At 38.1% G+C, this 22,911-nt stretch overlaps 2 protein-coding genes across 7 annotated transcripts in view; one reads left to right on the top strand and one right to left on the bottom strand.

Annotated features, from left to right (window-relative positions):
- BABAM2 (BRISC and BRCA1 A complex member 2) overlaps positions 1-22,911 on the bottom strand; it is a 516,257-nt gene that overhangs the window by 451,148 nt on the left and 42,198 nt on the right. The gene's annotated exons all lie outside the window — the stretch shown is intronic.
- Positions 1-22,911, top strand: part of RBKS (ribokinase) — a 107,067-nt gene that overhangs the window by 32,616 nt on the left and 51,540 nt on the right. For 5 of the 6 annotated variants that reach the window (XM_070512373.1, XM_014850403.3, XM_014850401.3 and 2 more), the window contains exons 3-7: positions 3,138-3,201; positions 4,143-4,205; positions 7,076-7,240; positions 14,180-14,271; positions 19,549-19,737. In XM_070512373.1, coding sequence (XP_070368474.1) covers positions 3,138-3,201; positions 4,143-4,205; positions 7,076-7,240; positions 14,180-14,271; positions 19,549-19,737 — 573 coding nt within the window. The remainder of the gene's footprint in view (positions 1-3,137; positions 3,202-4,142; positions 4,206-7,075; positions 7,241-14,179; positions 14,272-19,548; positions 19,738-22,911) is intronic. The other variant, XM_070512374.1, reaches the window with a different exon arrangement.

Here is a 22,911-nt window from a genome sequence, read left to right on the forward strand (position 1 = left end):
CAATTACCCTGAGCATGAGATCCCTGCCTAGTTATGCCTCTGATGCACGTGATATTCTACCTGGTATTATAGTTGCCTCTCTGTGTCTTATTTTCCTTCCAATATGATAAGTTTCTTGAGGGTAAAGCTGCATGTTTTTCGGTTCCTCCTCCCTACCAACGATTCCTCCTAACCCCTGCACTTCCTAATGTTTGTATTATCACCACCATTTATCACCTGCCCTTGACATCCACCTTAAACAGATTTCGCCTGTATAAAACTGATAGGAAAGGTTAGAGAAGTTTCTTCACTCTAATTTGTATCAGGCCCCACACTTCTAGGGATGGCCTTTTTTCTTAGTCTCTACAACTTTCTTATAACGATACTTTCCCAACTATATAACCTCTTAATTGCCCATGGGAGAGAGTTAAATAATGAAAAAAAGAGATGAGAGAACAAAGAATTTGTTTCTGGTATGATCTCTGACCTAAGAAATAGGATGCTTTGGCACTTACCTGGTAGATAAGTGGCCAGCCTCCCATGAAGGAAACCTCTAGTAAATGACCTCCTTCCATCAGGGAACTCTCCCCACAGCAACGCTTTGCAGTGGACACTCATCATTGTAGAGATAGAAATTATGCCAATAAGAAATTATTATATATTTTTTCAGTATGGAGATTTCTCAAAAAAATTAAAAATAGAAATACCATATGATCCAGCTATTCTACTACTGTTTATCCAAAGAACATGAAATCAATAATTCAAAAAGATGTATGCACCCTTGTGTTCATCACAGCATTATTCACAATAGCCAAGACATGGAAGCAACCCAAGTGCCCATCAATGGATGAATGGATAAAGAAGATGTGATATATATAAACAATGGAACACTACTCAGCCATAAAAAAAGATAAAATTGTGCCATTTGTGACAACATGGATGGACCTTGAAGGTATGCTGAGCGAAATAAGTCAGAGACAAATACTGTATGATTTCACTCATATGTGGAAGATAAACAAACAAAACACATAAATAAAGAGAATAGATTAGTAGTTACCAGAGGAGAAGAAGGTGGGAGGAGGGCAAAAGGAGTAAAGGGGCACATATGTATGGTGATGGATGAAAACTGGACTGTTGGTGATGAACACAATGCAGTCTATACAGAAGCTGAAACACAGTGATGTACACCTGAAATTTACACAATGTTGTAAGCCAATATGACCCCAATAAAATAATTTTTAAAAGAATTTTTTATGTTGTTTTTGAGATTATTACCTAATCAGTATTTTATCCAGAAAAGGAGCACAAGGAAAAGTGTTCTTTGAGCAAGAAAGTATCAGAAGTGGCATTTAATCATGGGTCAGCAAACTATGGCCCAGGGGGAAAATCTTGCCTACTACATATTTTTGAAATAAAGTTTTATTGGAACACAGCCAAATCCATTGGTTTACAGATTTTCTTTGGCTGCTTTCATACTACAACAGCAGAGTTGAATTGTTGCAAAAGAGACCATGTGGCCTGCAATGTCAAAAATATTATTTAACTGGCCCTTTACAGGAAAAAATTTTTCAACCCTGATCTAGACAATCCAGAAGCTTACCAGAAAATATTATCTTCACTTATTAAGGATCTTGACCCAAGTGCATCTCTAGGTTTCTTTCTATTGATATATCCAGAGAAACAATTTTCTGCAGAAGAGCAGACACATCAGGAGTGGCTGAGACCTGGGTAAAGACATAATCCATTGACAAAGTGCTCACCTGCAGGATAGAAAAGTAGAAGTAGAGTTCAGAGGTGGCAAGCCTGAAAGCCTACAGGGGCCAAGCAGGCAAGATAAATTGCAGTAGGCCAGGTGGGGGCTGTGGTAAACTAGAGAGCGTGTGCTCACCTTTGGGACAGTTCTAGCTGGGTTGCTTTGCAGGAATGTGGGCCCAATGTTTATAGAAGCTCTAATTTTCAGAATCTCCTGGAAATTGGTTTGTTTTTGTGAAGTGTCCTAATATTTAAATGGTGACAGCTGATTAAAAACAAAAATAGGAGGGCAAGCACACAGAAACCTCCACATGGATGTTTACAGCAGCTTAGTTCATAATTGCCAAAACTTGGAAGCATCCAAGATGTCCTTCAGTGGGTGAATGGACAAATAAACTGCAGTGCATTCATACCATGGAATATTATTCGGTGCTAAAAAGAAATGAGTGATCAAGCCGTGAAAAGATGTGGAGGAACTTTAGATGCATGTTACTAAGTGAAAGAAGCCAGTCTGAAAAAGCTAAACTGTGTCATTCCAACTACTATATGACATTCTGGAAAAGACAAAACTATGGAGACAGCAAAAAGATCAGTAGTTGGTAGGGGGTGGAAGGGAGGGGGGGATGAATAGGCAGATCACAGAGGATTTTTAGGGCAGCGAAACTATTCTGTATGATACTATAAGGGTGGATACATGTCTACATATATATTTGTCAAAACCTATGGAATATACACCACCAGAGTGAACCCTAATGTAAACTATGGAGTTTGGGTGATAATGATGTGTCAACATAGGTTCACTGATTGTAACAAATGTGCCACCTTAATAATGTATATGAATTGAAGAGGAATGGGTATCCAAAGGAAAAATCGAAGTATCATTACTAGATCGGATACTAGGAATGCAAAAGCAGCAGAATTCCACTACACCCAGTTACCCAAGTTAGCTAGGGCTCTTTAAATTCCCTCCTCTTTGCCCCTCATGTCAGGGTCAGGGGAGAAAATAAGATTCTAAAACGCCAGGCAAGTGATTACTAAGATGCCCTCATTTATAGTGAAGTACAAACAACTGAGATTCTTAATAAATACTGAGGATTGTCGATAGTGGACAGCTCTGTCTCGGTGGGAATTTCCACATGAAAAGATCAAAATGAGACTGAAGCTATAGAACTTGTGACAGTCATTAAATGCTTCACATTTTAGGCAGGATATAAGTGGAACATTAATATATAAGAATTCTTTGGGCTGAAATCAAGTCTAGCATCTTACATTAAGAAGATTAATTAGTTGGTGTTTATAAAGTACTGTGCAGATATGCCCTTTTAAAATGCTAAGTATTGCAAAAGCTACATTGTAGCATTTTACTAAATGTAAGAGATCTAACGTTCATCATTTCTTTGGTACAGGTTGGCAAAGATTCTTTTGGCAACGATTATATAGAAAACTTAAAACAGAATGATATTTCTACAGGTAAAATTTCATCTTTTTTTCAGTTCGTTTTTATAACTTTCATCTGGGATCTGGTTACAAGAAAAGTTGAATATAGAATAGAATCATTAGATCCTCCCCTAGTGACCAGAGAATTTTTATGCACGACACAGACAAAGCTTGCTTAAATGTCTTCTGGTTAATTCTTGCCTGTACATTCCTGCAGATGGGAATAAAATGATAGGAGGTTACAAAACTTTATCTCGTAGAAATGTTTCCAAAGCAGGTGACAAGAGAAAACAGGTGCTCCATTCACAAAAGATACTTTAAGAAAAGTCATCAAATGTCATAGCTGGAAATGATCTTAGAAACCATTGAGGCAGATACCATCATTTCACAAAAGAGAAAACTGAAGGCCAGATTGGTTCTGAATTTGTCCAAGAGCACACAGCTAGTTGGAGCTAGAGCCAGGACTAGAATGCAGGTCTTTGGCTCCAGTTCAAGGCTCTTTGCTGCTGTCGAAGGCTGCCTGATCAACATTTCCATTTACATACCAGCCCACAATTCTTGATGAGATGCAAAGTTTATGAGAATGAAGAAAATCAAACAAGTTCATTTCATAGGTTTAACCTTTAATCTTTCATCTCAAGTCTGTCGTTTCTTTCACTGAAGAAATGAAATATGGTGGTCTAGAAAAATGCATATGTATACAACTATGAATAATTTGGGGGAATTGGAAGTGGGGTGGTTTGCCAGGTTGTTACTAATGTAGAGAAAAGGTACAACTAAGTGTAAAGACTTCTGTTTTCCTTATTGTTTAGGTGCTGGGTATAAATTAGCACTAAATACTTATTTCTTTTTTATCATTCCAGATGGTTAAAGGTTCAAAGTTTTCCCAAGGATTAGTAGTGCAGTGAAATTGATAAAATAGATTATCCATGCCAGGCTGTATATATGTGATTGTAATTTCTTTTTTCTTTTAGAATTTACATATCAAACTAAAGATGCTGCAACAGGAGCTGCTTCAATAATTGTCGATAATGAAGGTATGTGTTTCACATATTGGAGTGTCATTTCATAAAACAGTTCATTTCCAGAACTAGAGCAGAAGCATCAGTTTTTACCCTAATCCTATGTATGGATCTCTTACCAAACCCACCACTCCAAGGCCTAAAGCATGGTCTTTCTGATCTAAATATAAATGTTTTGCTTTTTTCATACTTCCCAGGTTGATCATTCAAATATGAAATCGTCCATCTAAACATATGAAGTATTATAGTTGCCTCAAAATAATATTTATATCCTGTAAATAATATTTATATCCTGTAATGTCTCATTACCCTTCATGTGAACTCAGAATTGGCATTTGTCTCTAAAACAGTTAAGTATTCATCTGTCATTTCAGTTACACTAGGTAAATAAATGTAAATAGATAGGTGCACAAGAAAGTTGATGAATCATATTTATAGAATATTTACTAAGCGAGCAGCAACTAATTACTTCTAACTTATTGTTAGTGTTCAATTTTGTCTGCTCTTTAAACAGCAATGAAATCTCAAAGTCTATATATACAACTATGTCTGTCACAAGGCTTTGTGATAGTTGAAACATTTGTCTTTAAAAACAGCAACTTCCAGGCCAGCCCCAGTGGCCTAGTGGTTAAGTTCGGCACACTCTGCTTCAGCGGCCCGGGTTTGGTTCCTGGGTCAGGGCCTACACCACTCTGTTAGTGGCCATGCTGTGCTGGCAGCCCACATACTAAAAAATAGAGAAAGATTGGCATGGATGTTAGCTCAGGGCAAATCTTCTTCAACCAAGAAAAAAGAAAAAAACCCAGCAACTTCCCTTTACCCTCAAGTAAAGTTTTCATAATTTCTGCCAACTATTTAAAGTATAAAAACACCTACATACGATTTTTTAAATCAGAATTAATATTCAAAAGGAATTTCATGGGCACCAAGGACAGAACCTAGTACATGATGGATAGTCAGCGTGCCTTGTATTAAATTAGGATTTGTCACAAGATGTCTTTTACTTATAATGCAGTTATCCAAGATCATTTCTCATAGAAGATATGGTATTTTTAGCTCTACTTGGTGATCCCACAGTTGCAATAACAACAAAATGTATTCCACTTAAAGACAGTAGATAAAAGTTTTCCTTCTAACAATAGACAATCTGTGTTCATTACTTTAAACTCTATCTTAAGTAATTATTGCTGCCAGCAGCAGCTCATTCCCTGTCTTAAACCTCTTTTTTGTGTTCTAAGGATATCTTTGAGTTCTGTTTCTTCCTCATCTCTGTAACAAAATACTGCATTTTCCATGCAAAGATATAATTTAATATTGTGTATTGAGCACCTATTATGGAAGACTTTGTCTGGTTTATAGCATATTGTAATACCCTCCTTGAGCGTTTAGATCGTAGTAGAAGAGCTAATGCAAATATCCAGAGAGGGGACAATCAGCTCCTTTAAATGAAGGAGTGAGTGGCAAAGTAAAGAGTTTAGTTTTGACAAGTTAAATTTGAGGTCTGAAATGAGCTAGCCATATGGCAATGTCCACCAGACAGCTGTAGTCTTGGGCTTGTTGCTCATCAGACAGGGCCAGGCCAGAAATGTAGATTTGGGAGTCAGCAACACAGAAGCAGCAGTTGACTCTAGCAGAGAGAATGAGGTCACTGAAGGAGAAAAGGAAGGAGGTAAGCTGTCTTTCAGTGTGTGGGTACTTTGAATTTTTCCAGTAATGAGGTTGGGTTTATGCCGAACCATCCCACTTTATTCAGTCCTCCTTGTGGCCAACCAGCACATCTGTGGTAAGATGATAGGCTAGCATGTGTTCTGTGTTCAGAGGTAATTTTAGGTCATGTCTATACAAGATCAGCACAAGCAGCCTGGAGCACAAAAAATAACTGCTGCAACTCATTCCTCTAGATCAGTGCTGCCCAATAGAAATATAATGCAAGCCACATATATAATTTTAAATTTTCCATTGGCCACATTTTAAAAAGTAAAAAGCAACTTAATCTAATATATTCACTTAACTCAATATATCCAAAATATTATCCTTTCAACATGTAATCAAAATGTTCTTAAAAATTAATGAGATATTTTACCTTGTTTTCTTTGTACTCTGTCTTTGAAATCTGCTATGTATTGTACAATTAAAGCACATCTCAATTTCAAGTGCTCAGTAGCCACATGTGGCATGTGCTCATGACTATCATGTTGGACAGCACAGCTCTTGAGTTCACCCGACAGATAAAATGCCCCATTTTGGTTGAGCTGTAGAGAGTGGGCCCAAGTGATGAGTATTTGAGTATTTAAGATTCCTCGGTACTGCTTCTGTTTGATCCGGTACAGTATAGGCCATATATCCCTCTCTCTACCTTAAGTTATCTGGTATAATTTTCCATCTGTTAGATATTATAAAATGTGTTTTTATTTAAAAAATTACTTTTTAAAATACCCTAGAGCACACACATGAACTGATTGCATACTACAGAGCATTATGTTTTAGCATTAGGCAAGTTTATTCCTAATTATACTCATCATTATGACATCTATCATTTAGGATTCAGAATCTTTAACACATACATTGTACCAGCTATTTCCCATAAAAGAAAATATTAAAGTATGTTATATATCATTTCTAAGCTAATATTCTTTGTATGTAAGAATATTGATAGAAATCTTTTTTAGACTTTGCTCAAAATAATCAGAATGATCTGAATCTTACAGAGATATTATAAAAGAAGATACATTAGGAACACAAAATTTAACTGAATGACCTAGAAATGTTAAAATTAATACAACACATTTTTTATAATGACTTTGTAAGGGTGATTGTAACACTGCAGAATATCATTGCTTGGCTCTGCTTGGTTTTTAATATAAATCTGTAGAAATTCTTTATAGGCCAGAATATCATCGTTATTGTGGCTGGAGCAAATTTACTTTTGAATACTGAAGACCTGAGGGAAGCAGCCAATGCCATTAGCAGAGCCAAAGTCATGATCTGCCAGCTAGAAGTAACTCCAGCAACTTCTTTGGAAGCCCTGACAATGGCCCACAGCAATGGAGGTGATTTTACATATTTGTCATTCTTTCTATAAAAGCTTTTATCGCTGTCTTAATGAAAGTTAACCCTTCAAGTTAAGCAAAGCAATACTTTTTCTGTAGTAAAATATTCTTTCTCCCATCTGTGAGATTCACTGTCTTCTGGTGGTTCTTGATAATGTTAGAAAAACCTTCCAAATAGGGTAAAAATAATGAGTAGCATTTCTGATATCCCACGATCTAAATCTTCAATCCAGTTAGCAGAAATACTACGTGTAGTAACTAGATTCTTTGAAGCAGCCCGTTGTCCAAGATACACTCTAAGTAGTGGAATGATTTCCATTCTGAGAAGCAGAGGTTAAGCTGCATGTCATGTACAATCACTGCCCAGGTACATTTTGATAAACACGTGTAAGAATTGAAGATTAGTTCTTTCTCCTTTTTGTAAAATTTTATCTTTTCTATAAACAACAAAAGATTATTTATATGTAATATTTTCTATGTTGTCAACATCCTTTAAGCAGCTCTTTTGTTTTGTTTAACCTTTGATTTTGGAAATCTTCAAATATACAAAAGCAGATAGAATTGTATAATGAAACCCATTACCCAGCTTCAACAATTATCAACCCATGTCTAATCTTGATTCATCTCTTCTCCTACCCACTCCCCTTCTCTAACCCCCAGCAAATAACAAACTTTTAAAAACTCCAGATACTTTCTTTTTATTTGCTTCTTTTTCACCATTGACTATTGGGGAAAGCATCTCCTGAGTTAAAATCTCATTTCTATTCCTTTTAAGCTTTGTGCTCTTAGCAGAATTATCTAATTTTTCTGAGCCTTGTCTGTTAAATGCATATAGAAATACTCCCCTACAGAATTGTTCTAAGAATGAAATAAAATAAAATATGATGCCAAGCATGGTGTATTAAGCCTCAGTAAATCCCAATTTTCTTCTCCCTTTCACTTCTTTTTTTAAAATTAGGATAATATACTGATCTCAGCACCATTTGGTCAAAAAAAGTAAAAAGTAGCACTCTAAGACAATGGCTTCTTCTTGATATCGTGGCCATAGTTCTGTGATTTATATTAAGAAGAAAACAGAGAGAGAACCACATTGACTTTTCCAGATAAAACTCTCAACCAGATACAAAACTAAAAAACAAAAAAGAAGAAAAAGAACAGTAAATGTATGTGTGTGTGTGCGCGCATGTGTGTGTATAAGTGATTTCTCCCAAAGCGTATAGTGTTCTACATAGCAATAAATGGAAAATAAGTTACTGAAGTGATTTTGTAGAGAATTTTAAAATGTATTTCCTGATTTAACAAATTTTCCTCTTGGCAAAACAACATGCTGTGGCAAATTCTCACTGACATTTAATGTATTTTTAATGGTCTCGAAGCTGTCAGAAAGAATTCTAAGCCAAAAACCATTTGGTTACATTTTCTCAGAGTGTCACAGATAAAGTCTAATGCTTGTGATAAGCATTCTCTGCACTGCACTCATCTTAATCAGGTGATATGAATACAACATGCCACTTCATTCATGCTCCTGTCTTTCTTTATATAGGTCAAAGCATATTCTCACATAACTTCTCTTTTTTTCCTATTATCCCTTGCTTCTCAGAGATCACTGTTTCTTCTGTCCTAGTCTAATGACCTGTTACCTACCCAGCTTGTGGAGGAGAGAAAGGTACAGCCACCACAGTTGAGGATCTAACCTTTCACAGGTGAGGCTAGAGTTACCCGCATGGGCAGGCACCCTGACCTGGGGCTGTCATTTGGGTGGAGTCCAAAAATGCTTCCTCCATCACTTGCCTGGTAGCTCTTCCAGTTGAGTAGCTGAGGGACCCTGGGCATCAGAAATGGTCGGGAGTAGGTGAGGGTGGGCCAAAGACCACCTAGCCTACCTCAAATTTTTACTAAGAACCAACATGTCTAACTATTAATTCTTCATGAGCTTTCTTAAATAGTAATTTTGGAAGTGGTGATACCTTGTATTTATATGCACTTTACAGCTTATAAAGCACTTTCATTTATATTTGATGCTCAGGAAAACCTTATGACAAAGATATGGCAGGCATTATTCTCCTAGATTGAAGGAGAAGACAGAGTCAGAGAGGTTAAGTAATTAGCTCAACCAAGGTCAGTGTAGAAACCAGGATTTCAGACTCCAAGACCCAAGGTCTGTATCCTAGACCACACTGCCACATCTCAGTGATTTCAAGGAACTGAGCCTTTACGAAGAGTATCTCTAGAAAAGTAAAGTCCAAGAATTGTCCAACATGTAGCCTAAGCTTTGAGTGTTTTTGCTGCTCAAGTCACAGAGACGAGACCCTAGAGCGTTTTCAGCAACATGTCCCCTACTCACCCCCATAAAACACACACACACAAGCACACATGCAGACACTCTCCTCTGTCCAGAACTCAGCCGTTCCCTATTTGATAGTTACCAGTTAGATTTGGTAGTTAGGCAGCTTAGATTCTATACCATGAGTGTGTGTGTTAGTGAGTGAATTTAATGAATTTAATATATCTTCATTCTCACATGAGAGAAGAGTGGTACAATGAAAAGAGCGCTGGATTGGGAGTCATGAAGTATGGCTTTAAATTCAGAGTCAATGACCTAGCAATTGGGGGACCTCATGCAAGTAAATCAGTTCTTGCTCTGGGCCTCAGTTTCTTCTGCTATAGAAACAAGAGAATTGGGCTGAGAGCTCTCACAGTTCTTTAATGTCACGATGTGTGAATAGACTGATCACAGAGCAGAGCAGGCAAAGCTTAAAGTTCTGTTGAGTGCTGAGTGTCCTGTCCATTTTCCCAGGAGGCTGCATATATGCTATTCAGCATTATTCCATCTACAAGAAAGATGGTAAAATCATCATCGTCATCATCATCATCTGTGGGTTTGTTATCACAACTCCCTTCTCTGTCCTACATACTTTCAAGGAGTGAAGTTTGAATTAAACGCACTGTATAACTAGATTATATATCAATTGTTAAAATACAGAGGAAAAAGACCCCTGTCTGTTTGAATATACTGTCTCAGAAATCTCTGTCTTTCCCAAAATGAAAGCATTGGTTTTAAACAGACAGCACCTGCCACAGCAAAAATGAATCTGTAGCCCTCTGCAGCCCTGCTCCTCTAGGTCATGATGCTGTGAGGTAGGCCCACGGCAGAGCTGGTGCTGCAGCTGCTTGTGATGAAATTATGCATGTTGGTTCTGGTCTTTATATCTATTTCAAAGCAAATGGAACATTACAGGAACAATTATAAATAATTGAGATTGTAAGATTGCCAAGATTAAATTCTAGGTAGGGTACAAAGTATCTTTGAGTGCCACTTTACTCCTTTTCCATTTGGCAAACAAAACTTCTTGGCTAGCCACCTTGACTTTCACAATAACACTGTCTAGCACATAGCCCAAGCTTTGAGTGTTTTTGCTGCTCAGGTCATAGAAAAGAACCCCCAGAGTGAGAGACTGCCAAGCCAGTGTTTTGGGTACTCCAGCCTTCCCACGGTTTCTTTAACTTAGGGTGATTTTCTTCCTTGTTTCTCTTTGTTGGTTATTAGGGCCTTTTTAACTCTCCAGCCCCTGCCCTCCACGTGTGACATCATTAAGAGCTTCCCCATCATTTTCCTGTCTTTGCACCTATACAACTGCCTCACTAGTTCCTCACTGACATTGTTGTGCCAGCCATTGACATGCTGTTAAGACAACCAGGAGTTTAGTCCATCTTACGTTGTAATGAATAATAATTACAGTTGGGTGCTGTCAGTCACCTCTGCAGCTCCAAGTTATTCCATGGTACATCCTGTGCTCTCTAGTTTTACATGGTTCCAGGATGACATCATTTTTTTTCCATCATGTCTATTACAAATTTGCATTCTTCTTTGATTAACTCCATCTACTAATTCTTCACGTTTCTTTCATCACGGTAAGTATTTATGCTTATTTATGGTAGCGTGGAGCCGAAGAGAGTCCTTTCTTTATGGCATTTTCACTTTTCCCCTAAATTCAGTTGCTAGTCAGACTCTAACCCTATGTATCCTGTTAGTATTGGTAAGAATGCTTTCCCTTAGTAAAATACCCTCAGCAAATAAGATTTGATTGATTTTTATACAATATTTATGGTCAAATTAAATTGAAGTCCTCATTCCAGCAATTGTTGCTTAAAATTCAATGTAATTGTTTCTTTAAAATTTGTTTTTATTGTGGAAAATTTCAAATATATATGTGGTCTACAAAAAATAATATGGTAAACCCATATATACTATCATTTAGCTTCAACAGTTGTCAACACATGGCCAATCTTGTTTCATGTGTACCTCATCTCATTACTCCCCCCCCCCCCACTGTAGCCTTGGACTATTCTGAAGCAAAACCCAGACATTATATCATTTCATTCACAGTACACTTGTTTTTTGCTGTAAGATATAGATGTTTTAAGAATGATGTTTTTGCATAGTATACAGAAGTTAATATGTGGTCAAATTTATTCCCATCAGCCTTTTGTAACTAATCACTTATTAGTTTAGTGAGTAACCTCTCAGAATTTTTTCTCTTCTATGTAAGTGTATAAATGTAAACATACATATAGTTATGTTTTGTTTGTTTTGTTAAAAAAGAGGGGGGTCATACTATAAATTTTATTACAAAACTGACTTTTTTCACTTATAAATAAATATAGAAAACTTTCTGTGACAAAACAGAGATCTACTTCATTCTTTTTAACAACAGTAGAGTATTCCATGGAACGTATATGTCGTAATTTTTTTTAACCAATCCTCTCTGATAGATGCCTAGGTTTCTTTTTGTTTTTTTCTGTTACAAACAGAGCTGAATGAACTTAATTGTACCTCATCTTTGCATGCCTGTGTATTTCTGTGGGATAGGTTTAGAAAAGGAGTTACTGGATCAGGGATCTCTTGAGATAAAATAGAACTTTCATAAGAAGAATGGCTCTACTGTGTTGTTCCATACTGGTAGCTTGCTCTAACCTGTGATCAAATGCTGCTAAGTGCAGATTTGAGATCTTTTTAGGTGGGCAATAGTGTTTCAATTTAATGCTTGAGGAAAATAGGGAACAATATATTCATTCTGAAAACCTAAAAAGTAAATGGATATGTTAGATTGCTGTGTAGTGAGGGCCTTTATGCATAATTGGCATCTATAAGGCCTTGCAGAAGTGGCAAAACCAGTGAGATTGTTGCCAGGCTACAAACTCCAAAAGAGTACAGAAGAAATGGGTGGACAGGCGGGGGTGTTGGGCTATGTGTAAAGGACAATATAATGACAATAATAATCCGTTACATTTGTGCAACACTTTACAGTTTACACAGGGCTTTTACGTCTGTTTTCTAATTTAAGCTGCACAATAACCCTGTGCAAAAATATGAGCAGCCAAAAATATACCATAGAATTTCTGTGGGTGGACATTCTGGATTCTAAAATAATGAAAATGTGGGAATAGTTAGTCTATAAACCACTGGACAAGATCCACTGACCGAAACAAAATGCCGAAAAAGACCAAGCAAAGTACAGGAGTACACTAGCTGGCCTCAGCAGGCGGAAGTAGTGGACAGCTTCTGTTAGCCAAGTGTTGATAACATCTCCCCAAGAATGTGAAATGGATCAGTGCCAAGCTAGCCATGGGGGAGCCACTTGGAGAACTTGTCAATGTGCATATTCCCTGATCTTACCCCTCAGAGACTCTGATTCAGTGGGTTTGAGGTGGAGCCCAGAAATCATGCATTTTAATAAGCTCTCCTCGTGATGCTGATGTGCAGCCAAGTTTGTGAACCACTGTTCTGAGTCTCTGAGAACTGCAGCTAGAGGATTTAACTCTATGGGTCTATAGTAAATTGGGGTTACCAAACACATAAGTCAGTGGACCTGGGTAGAGGAAAAGAAGACCAACCAATCTATCTGGGTACTCTGGTGGATAAAATCTTCATGTGAATGTAATTTCTCAAGATTTTCAAAAAAATATCTACAAAGTTCCACACCAAAAGCTGTTTTAAAATGCGAATTGGGATTCCGGGCTTGTGTTGCTATGGACGGAGTCCTGGCCTAGAGAGGCAACTGTTTTAGAGATGACCAAACACTGAACTTGAAGCTAGAGGACCCCAGGTAGGGACCCAGCTGAACTGTGTCCCAGTGCATGACCCTAGACCATGACCTCACCTCTCTGAGGCTCACTTTCCTCCTCTGAAAAATGTACTTCTTTGACACTGTAATGGCTGTGACATTCTCATTTTCCTTGTTTCTGCTATCCCCATCCATCTTCCTCTTGTAGTCTCCTAGTCTGAGCTAGCTCTCAGCCTCTGATTGAATGTCTCCCCCTTTCTCAATTTTTCCTTTATGTTCCCAGATTGCTCACAGAAGCCAATGAGCTTTTGTGTGTGTATGTTTGCATGAGTAATTGTGATACATTTGGAAGACATACATGTGGGTGTTCAAAATATGCAGATGTACATGAACTTCCTACTTACTGTTCTTACCAGGAAAATTTTAAGCTCTTCATTGTTTCTTTCCTATTATCTCTTTTTTCTTTCCTGGAAAATGGATTTATGAACTAGCCTTGCAACTAAGCACTTAAAGTAACTCACAAAAATGTTCACCAGCTTGAATGTTGACATTCATACATGTCTTTTCATGCCACAACATTTACAATATTCTTTAATGTTCTCGTTGCCCCTTGCCATAACTTTGTAATCACCTTGGATGTAAATATTGATGCTTGCCCTTGAAGCTGAAATGTTTTAAAGTGAAAAGTAGGGCAAATGGAAATAAGAAGGAGTTGGTACTAAGCTATTATGGAGATTGAGATTTCAGACTTTTCTAGGTTATTTTTAATCTAATGGGAAAAATGGTTGCACTTGGGGATTTTCCTTACTGAATGTTTGTAAATGTACCATGTTAACAATGATAACCGCTGAACCCCTTTTCCGTTCCTTTGTAGTGAAAACATTGTTCAATCCAGCACCTGCCATTGCAGACCTGGACCCCCGGTTCTACACGCTCTCAGATGTGTTCTGCTGCAATGAGACTGAGGTAAGGATGGAAGGTTTTGCTCATTTCATGGGAAACCAAAGACTCTCATGCAGGTGGATAAAGCAAAGAGGCAAGACTAACCACATCAATTTGATTGCATGTCAATTCTTGAGCCCAGTAAAAACAGACTTTTCAGTTGACTAGGGTGTGAGGAAAAGGAAATTAGTGAGTTCTAGAGAAAAGAAAGGATTCCCTGAGTCATCCCCAGAATGTGACACTTATCAAACCTCAGCTAATTTTAGTCCCCTCCCTACCCTCACTCAACTGCTGTGTTGTTTTCTTTTTTAATTACTCCATATTCTATGGACTACTTAGTATGAAAGTTGCCAGATTTAGCAAATAAAAATCCAGATTGCCCAGTTAAATTTGAATTTCAGATAAACAACAAATAGTATACTAAATGTACTTATACTATAAAATTGTTGTTTATCTGAAATTCAAATTTAACTGGGTATCCTGTGTTTTATCTAGCAACCCTAATTACTTTACAACCCCTGCAGCATTCGCTACATTCTATTGTGAAGACCCTGTGACTGCATTGGTGGGCAGACATAGGTTCTCCATTGATGCCATGGGAAAGACCTTGGAGGCCCCTCCAAGGGAAGTGGGAAGCCCACTCTTAGTCTATCCGAGGGATGTAATGCGTAGATCTGCATAAAATATATACCAATGTATTCATATTGTACCAGTCATTGTAAAGCACTTTAAAAAATTTTCAGTATTTCTCTCTATTATGGACAAGTTTTAGACCAGAGCTCTCTCCCAACGTTGGAAGAGAGGACATATTATACAATGCATCATGCAGAGAGAGAAAGTTAGTGATTAATGAACTATAATAGAAATTTTCCATTTGATTCAAAGACTGAATGAATGTTCCTAGGGTTTCCCAACCTGCCTTTTTGTTAATTTCATCTCTTAGAACATAAAATAAACAAGAAAGAAGACTGCCACAAGGAAACTAATTTTAACAAACCACAATAGGTTATGCAATATTTTTGAGCAACCACCATGGCCAGGCATTGTGCTAGGAAAAAGGAATTGTGGGAGATAGTGACCATTTCACAATAAGAGGTTAGATTACCCTCAACTGCCAAACTGGCTTAGATTCCCCTGCTAGATACTTACAGAGCACTGTATTTATTCTTAAAACACTCATCACAGCTCAAATTACTTGTTCAATACTTCTGTCTTCTCCGTTAAATTACTTAACCTGTGAGGGCAGAGACAGCTGTCGTTTTCACTATTGTATCTCCATGGCTATCCCTATGTGTAGAGTTATCCACTGCTACATAATAAATTACCTCCAAATGTAGTGACTTACATCAACAATAATTATTTATTGTTCCTCCCTGCTTCTTTGCATCAGGAGTTGAGACAGGGCACAGCGTGGCTTGTCTCTCCTCCACACTGTCTGGGGTCTGGAAGACTCAAAGGCTGAGAACGGGAATCCTCTGAAGCCTCGTTCACTTACATACTTGCTAGTTGATACTGGCTGTTGGCCAGAACACTTATACATGGCCTCTCTTTGTGGCCTGGGCTTCCTCGCAACATGGAAGCTGGGTTCCAAGATCCAGTACTGAGAGAGAGAATCAGGCAGAAGACATGTTGGCTTTTATGACAGCTTGGAAAGTTACACAGCATCTCTTCCAGCCCATTGTATTGACTGAGGTAGGAAAGTCCACCCTGGTATTCCAACTCTCAATAGAAGATTGTCATTGTCACAATGTGAAGAGAGCATATACAATGTGAAATATATTAAAACAGTTATCTTTGGAAATTACCATCATTATACTGTACCTGGCACATAGTTGGCCCCTAGTAAATGCTTATTGAATGAATGAATGAATTAACAAATGAACAAACTCTGGTCTTTAAGAAAATTGATCTCAAAAACTTAGTGGAAAAAAGAAAACTGTTATGAGTTTAACATTCTTATGGATGACTTCTAATCACAATAATAATGTAAATTCATGCTTTAAAATACTCCTCAGCTCCACGCACAAACCATTGATATATAAATATAAAAGAGACAATGAAAAGATACTCACAAGCTCAAAAACAAATAAAAACTCCACAGATGAGAAATGGCACAGAATCTCAGAGCATTCAGCCCTGGGTGTGCTATACTCCATTCCCAGAAGCAGGCATAGATGGTAGGAAGTTTGCCTCTTATAGGTAATGGGCACTAAAAGTGTGCCATTCATGGGAGCCTGGAGCAGTGCCCACTGCAAGAGACCAGAGGTGCAGGGCAAAGGCTCCCATGCTAACGGAAAAAGGTGGAGGAAGCTGCTAGGCCTGCTGCCCGAGACTACAAGATAGATAAGGCTCCCAACCTGAGGAGATAGGAGGACAGAGATACTGCCTCTGATCAGGAAGGAAACCAAACCGACTGCTGACTTAGTGGCTGGATAGGCAGTATCACCAGTAACACCAGAGCAGGAACTCCGTATTGCCAATATAACACCTGGCTCTGGTTTAGAGACCCTCAGGGGCTGATAGATACAACTATAAAACCAATGGAAAGACAGGGATAAGCCTGGTGGGAGCTGAAGTGTGAAGACTCTCCAAGTGAGCAAAGTGAGCTTGCAAATGAAGAGATCAATTTGCCAGAGATGAAATTCAAATAATAAAACAGTGCAAAAAAGACTGTAAAATAACTATGATTAAGTCTCTCATTCATGAAAAAAGGAGAAGAAATTGTGAAAGAAAAACAGAATTGAGGGGGCAGGCCCCAAGGCCGATAGTTAAGTTTGTGTGCTCTGCTTCAGTGGCCCAGGGTTCCACCTGTTCGGATCCTGGGTACGGACATGGCACCGCTCATCAGGCCATGCTGACGGAGCGTCCCACATAGCACAACCAGAAAGACCTACAACTAGAGCATACAACTATATACTGGGGGGCTTTGGGGAGAAAAAGAAAAGAAAAGAAAAGATTAGCAACAGATGTTAGCTCAGGTGCCAATCTTTAAGAAAAAATAAATAGAATCAAAGCAACAACATGTGAAGATGAAAACCAATCAGTTAGAAGTCTTTAAAATGAAAAATAGCCATTGAAATTTTTTTTAAATCACTCATTAGAGAGATAAACTTTAGGCTAGAATGAAGAATTAGTGAATTGAAAGAGAATCTTGATCAATTCACCTAGAAGTGGAAAACTCAATTCACCTAGAAAGTAACACAGAAAGAAAACTATTTTGAAATATGAAAGAGGAATTTAGAGAAATGAAAGATATCTTGAGAGGCTGCAACAAACATCTAATCAGAGTCAAAGAAGAAAAGAATGGAGGGAACTGAAGAGAAGCAATAGTAGAGGGAAAACTGCAAGGTGATTTCTAGAACTGAAAAAAGGCATGAGTCCTCAGATCAGCAGTGTATTAAAAATACCGTGTGAGGTAAACAGATGTAACTCTCTACATTTAGCAGAACAGCATAAAGTCAAAGGTAGAGACAAAAATATTTTTAAACAGCCAGGGAAAAAAGACTGATTGCATATAAATGATAAGAATATCCAATACTTCATTGTTTGTAAAAGGGGAAAATGGAAAAGCCAAAGTGTCCATGTAAAGGACAATAGATTTTGTTTAAACTGTAATATATTTGCTATATGGAATACTGTGCAGTTAAAAAAAAAGAAATAGAGCTACATATGTCAACACAAATTAAATAGCCTTAAAGGAAAAAAGCACATTGCTAAATAGTAGATATGGAAGATATCATTTACCTTCTTTAAAGGAAAATATCTTAAGCAAATAAAGTAAAATGTTAAGATTTGTTAAAGGTAGATGGTAAGAACATGAGGCTTTGTTGCATTATTTTTTATGTTCAAGATATTTCATTAAAGAATAGTTTTTAAAAGGTTTTTAGAAACCACAAGAAGTCAGTGTTTCTGAAAGTAGACCATCAACTCAACAGACATGTGATCCCAGTAATGAAGATCAATGAAAAACTTAGGGAAAAAAAAAAGAAAGTGGCCTCAAAGCACAACCAACTCAGACTGAAAGGGTTTGTGAAAAAGATGATAAGGGAGGATACGTGGTCAAGTTCATTAAACTGAAGTCCAGAATGAGCAGACACTGTGGGGTGATTTATAAAAGGCAGCAAAAAGGGTTAATCTGGGCACATTCAGGGCAAGCACAGGAAAGGATAGCCCCATTCTTGGTAAGAGAGAGTATATGGTTAAACCATAATACATAAAAGACAGAATTTGGTTATACACTTCTTGAGTCAAAAGTATTAGGTAATTCATCTAGTCCAGTGACTTTTCAACCACCTATTTCAGAACCATAGAGGTTCCCCAGAGATGCTGGAGGGGTACCCAGGGGATGAGGAAGCAGGGCTGCAGCCCTTCAGCCCTACTTCTGCCAGAGACCTTTTTATATTCCAGGAGACCTACTGATCTTGTGCAAGCCCTTCATTTCACAAGTTGTCCAGGACTTCGGAAAGATCAGAGTTAGTAAGTGGTGGAGGGCTCCTGAAGGTCAGCACGTTGCTGCTTCTGCTCCATATCAGTGCCTCTCCTACTCTGCTTCCATCTTCTCTAGCAAAAACAAGCAAACAAAAGAAATGGATGGTGTGCACATAGAAAGCTATAACTAGCAATGTGAGAAAGGCATTACGGCCCAAGAGAGGCCTAGAAGAATTAGGTCATTAGGTGTGAAATTTACAGGTATGATTTATGTCAAAACCATTGGCAGTGGCCTCTTCCTTTGTGCTTTCCTCCACTTCCTTTCTTTCTTTTGAAGAATTCTCTTTGTTCCCCCTAAGTGTCTATTAAGAAAATTACCATACATACACACAAAAAAGCTGAAAGAGCCATACAATGAATACTCACATACTCTCCACCTAAACGGTTGTTAACATTTTGCTATATTGCTTCCCCTCTCCCGTGTGTATTTGTTTTTGTTGAATCATTTGAGAGTAAGTTGCAGATAAGATGATACCTCACCCCTAAATACTTCAACTTGCATCTCCTAAGAGGAGCCAGAATACCATTATCACACCTAAGAAAATTATCAATAATTCTATTCTGTCATCAAATATCCAGGCCATATTCACATTTCCCCAGTTGTCCCAAGAATGTCTTTTATAGCTAGTTTTTGTTGTAGTTGTTGTTATTGTTTTTTTAATTTATTTCCCTGAGCCAGTATCCATCAAAGTTCCCCGTTGTATTGGTTGTTACACAATGAAGGGAGAGATTTTCTAGAAAAACAAATCTAATCTGGAAGTGGACCACGTTACTTTTCTCACCACTGTTTCCTTTCCCTTTTGTTTGTTCCAGGCTGAGATTCTAACTGGCCTCACAGTCGGCAGCCCTGCGGATGCTGGGAAGGCTGCACTGGTGCTTGTGGAAAGGGGCTGCCAGGTCGTAATCATCACTTTGGGTGCCGACGGATGTGTGATGCTGTCACAGACACAACCTGTCCCAAAGCACATTCCCACAGAGAAAGTCAAGGCTGTGGATACCACGGTAGGTTTTAAAATTTCAGAATCATTTTTGGCCGTGAAAATCATCATTTAGTAACTAAGATACTGAGTTTTTGGATCATGTAATAAAGGCCCTAGCAGTTGATATAGTAGAAGAGAAGAAGAACCAGGCAGGAAAATTGTATCTTAATCCACCTCTAACACACTGTGGAACTTTATACAAGTCACTTAACCTCAGTGAGCCTCAGTTTCCTCATCCTTAAAATCGGAATAGCAGTAAAATTATACCTATATTACCTATTCATTCATTCAGTAAATAATATATTTTAAGGAGGAGGGGGAGAGGAGGAGGAGGAGGAAAAGAATGGCAACAGATGTTAGCTCAGGTGCCAATCTTTAAAAAAAAAGAAAGAAACTTGCTCAAGATCATAATGCTAGTAAGTAACAGAGCTAGGAGTTCAAAACTAGGCCTGTGGACTCCACAGACACTTCTTGTGCAAAGTGCTGCTAAGGACAAGTGGATTAAGTGGACAAGTCACGGCCACAGGGCAGGGATGAAAAGGAAGCAAGTTAGAAAAAAGGCTCAGAGTTCCTCTAAAGCAGAGAAAACAAAAATTATTTGTTTAAGGCCTAGAATTCAGTAGAGCTAACTATAAAAGTGAGTAAACATCAGGGACACAAAACTATAGTTGAGGAAGAATAAAAATTTTAGGGTTTTTATTTATAAGAAGTTGATATATAATTATTTATAAAATTACGTTCTGGTTTTTAGGTTTAGAAAAGACTTTAGAATATAGGTCACTTATCAAAAAAAGAAGCCTAAGGGGATTTGATGAAGTTTTGGAAACGAATATGCTTTAAAAAATAGATAAGTGCTGGGAATGGTTTTATAACATGAAATTATATCCTGATTGCCTTTCAAATTGTGCTTTATCAGGCATTTGATAAATTGTACTTGTGTTGTTATTCTCTTCATATTGAGACATTTCTGAAACCACTCGTTTTTTTCTATTTGTCAAGGACAGTAACCTGAATTTGAGAGGTTCCTTATTAGTTCTGAAATTGTTCCTGCATTAGACTAAAACTATTCCAGGTCCTGAACTAAAGCAGAAGAGTTTGTTCTTCTCTTGCTAAAAATGAAATGAAGGGTCCTTGTGAAGATGTTGGACTATGGGGCTACCCAGAAGTGGCTCAGCCTCTGCCTTCAGTATCTGTGTCAGTCACGACTCCTTTTGCTCATAAGCATCAGAAGCACAACTCAAACGGGCTTACCCAGAAAAGGGGATTTATTTGGTGTACATAGGTAGGGCAGAATGCAGAGGCTAAACTGTGTCCTCGGGACTCACTCGCTCGTTCTTTCCCTGTCAGCCCTGCTTGCCTTGTAGTGGACTTTGAGCTGAGGCAGGGTCCCTGGCAGCTTCCTGCCCACACTCTGTCCCACGTCGTGTCCCCATCTCTGGTGTCAAATTAAAATCAAAGAACTCTTATCGTAAGATGGGAAGTGGATGCTGGTCAGACAAAAACAACCCATGCCCACCACAGAACATTCGTGTGGAAATGAACAGCTTGGGCATGGGACTAAATGATGAAGAAACTTGCCTTGGAAATGTTCGAATTCAAATCAGTAGTAATAATCCTCAGAGTAATTTCATGTTGAAGGATCAGATTTCATAGATCATAATGGATTATAACCGTGAGCCTCTTAAATACAGCAGTGTTCACGAAGAAGGTTTTCACATGTTATTGATACTAGTTTCTGCCCTTTCATTTGGTTTCTTAGCACTCGTAGTTAATTTTTACATTTCAGAAAAGGTAGAACGCAGTGAACGTTCAGAGGAGGAACAGATCACTTAGTGCTTGGAGGCAGAAGATAGAGAATGGGATCAGGAAGTTCATGGCACTGGATCAGGATTGGCAAGTTTTTTCTGTAAAGGGCCAGATAGTAAAGTTTTAGGCTTCATGGGCCATATGCATACATGCTCTGTCACAACTACTCAGCTCTGCCATGTGGCATGAAAGCATCCATAAACAACTGTGTGTGCTACTGAAATTAAGTTGGTATTAATCTAAACTAGATTGTTTTAAATTTAGGTGTTGATTGGAATCACCAGTGCAGTTACTCAGACAAGAACTCAAAAAAAAAAAAAAAACTAAAAGGAACAAGGGAATTAAAATGGTACACTAGAAAATATCTACTTAACACAAAAGAAGAAGGCAGTAATGGAGGAGTAGAGGAATAAAGAAGCTACTAGAAGATATGCTGTTGTAAACTGAGGGATAAAACTAAGACAGAGGAAGATATGGGATCCAGGAAACAGGCAGTGCAACATGGAGAGAAGTCAGGGGGATGAGGGAAAGCTCTAGGACAACAGCTCTGCAGCCAGCCCATAACCAGTCAGTCCAGATGAGAGTAGGAGAATGGCGGGCTCTGGAAGGAATGTCTCCCAGAAACAAAAAAAAAGGAAAAGGAGGGAAATAGTGGAATGTCCAGTGTGTTTGACTACCCCCAGAGATTTTTAGTTTTCTTGCAGAATTTGAGGCTGAAGTAGTAATTAATATGTAGAAAACTGAGGAAATGAAAAAAAATGAAGCAAATATTTTTCTCTAGGTCATCTGGAATCTAAGGGGAAAAAGTATGATTACGTAAATGTATCTTTGTATGTCACGTGGCTATGACTGCATAGTCATAACAATGTAAGTGCCAATTATTGATTTAACCAAAAATGGAGATTATAATCATATTGTGAAGATGGAAGGATAAAGTGAGTATATATTTGTGCGCACATGACAGAAGAGAACTAAATGCTCATCTTCCATAGTTGGAAGTCAAGAGATAATATCTAAAACTGATTTTTAAAAAGTAGCAGTATATTGGGGCTGGCCCCGTGGCCGAGTGGTTAAGTTCACGCGCTCCACTGCAGGCGGCCCAGTGTTTCGTTGGTTCGAATCCTGGGCACAGACATGGCACTGCTCATCAAACGACACTGAGGCAGCGTCCCACATGCCACAACTAGAAGGACCCACAACGAAGAATATACAACTATGTACTGGGGATCTTTGGGGAGAAAAAGGAAAAAAATAAAATCTTTAAAAAAAAAGTAGCAGTATAAGCATATTATCAGAAATAGAAGATAAATACCAGAAGAAACTGCTAAAAGAATTTAAAGTATTTGCCTCATGGAAATGGTTGTGGAGAGAAGTGGGGCATTTACACTTT

The sequence above is a fragment of the Equus asinus genome, chromosome 6, assembly GCF_041296235.1.
Source record: "Equus asinus isolate D_3611 breed Donkey chromosome 6, EquAss-T2T_v2, whole genome shotgun sequence".
NCBI lineage: Eukaryota > Metazoa > Chordata > Mammalia > Perissodactyla > Equidae > Equus > Equus asinus.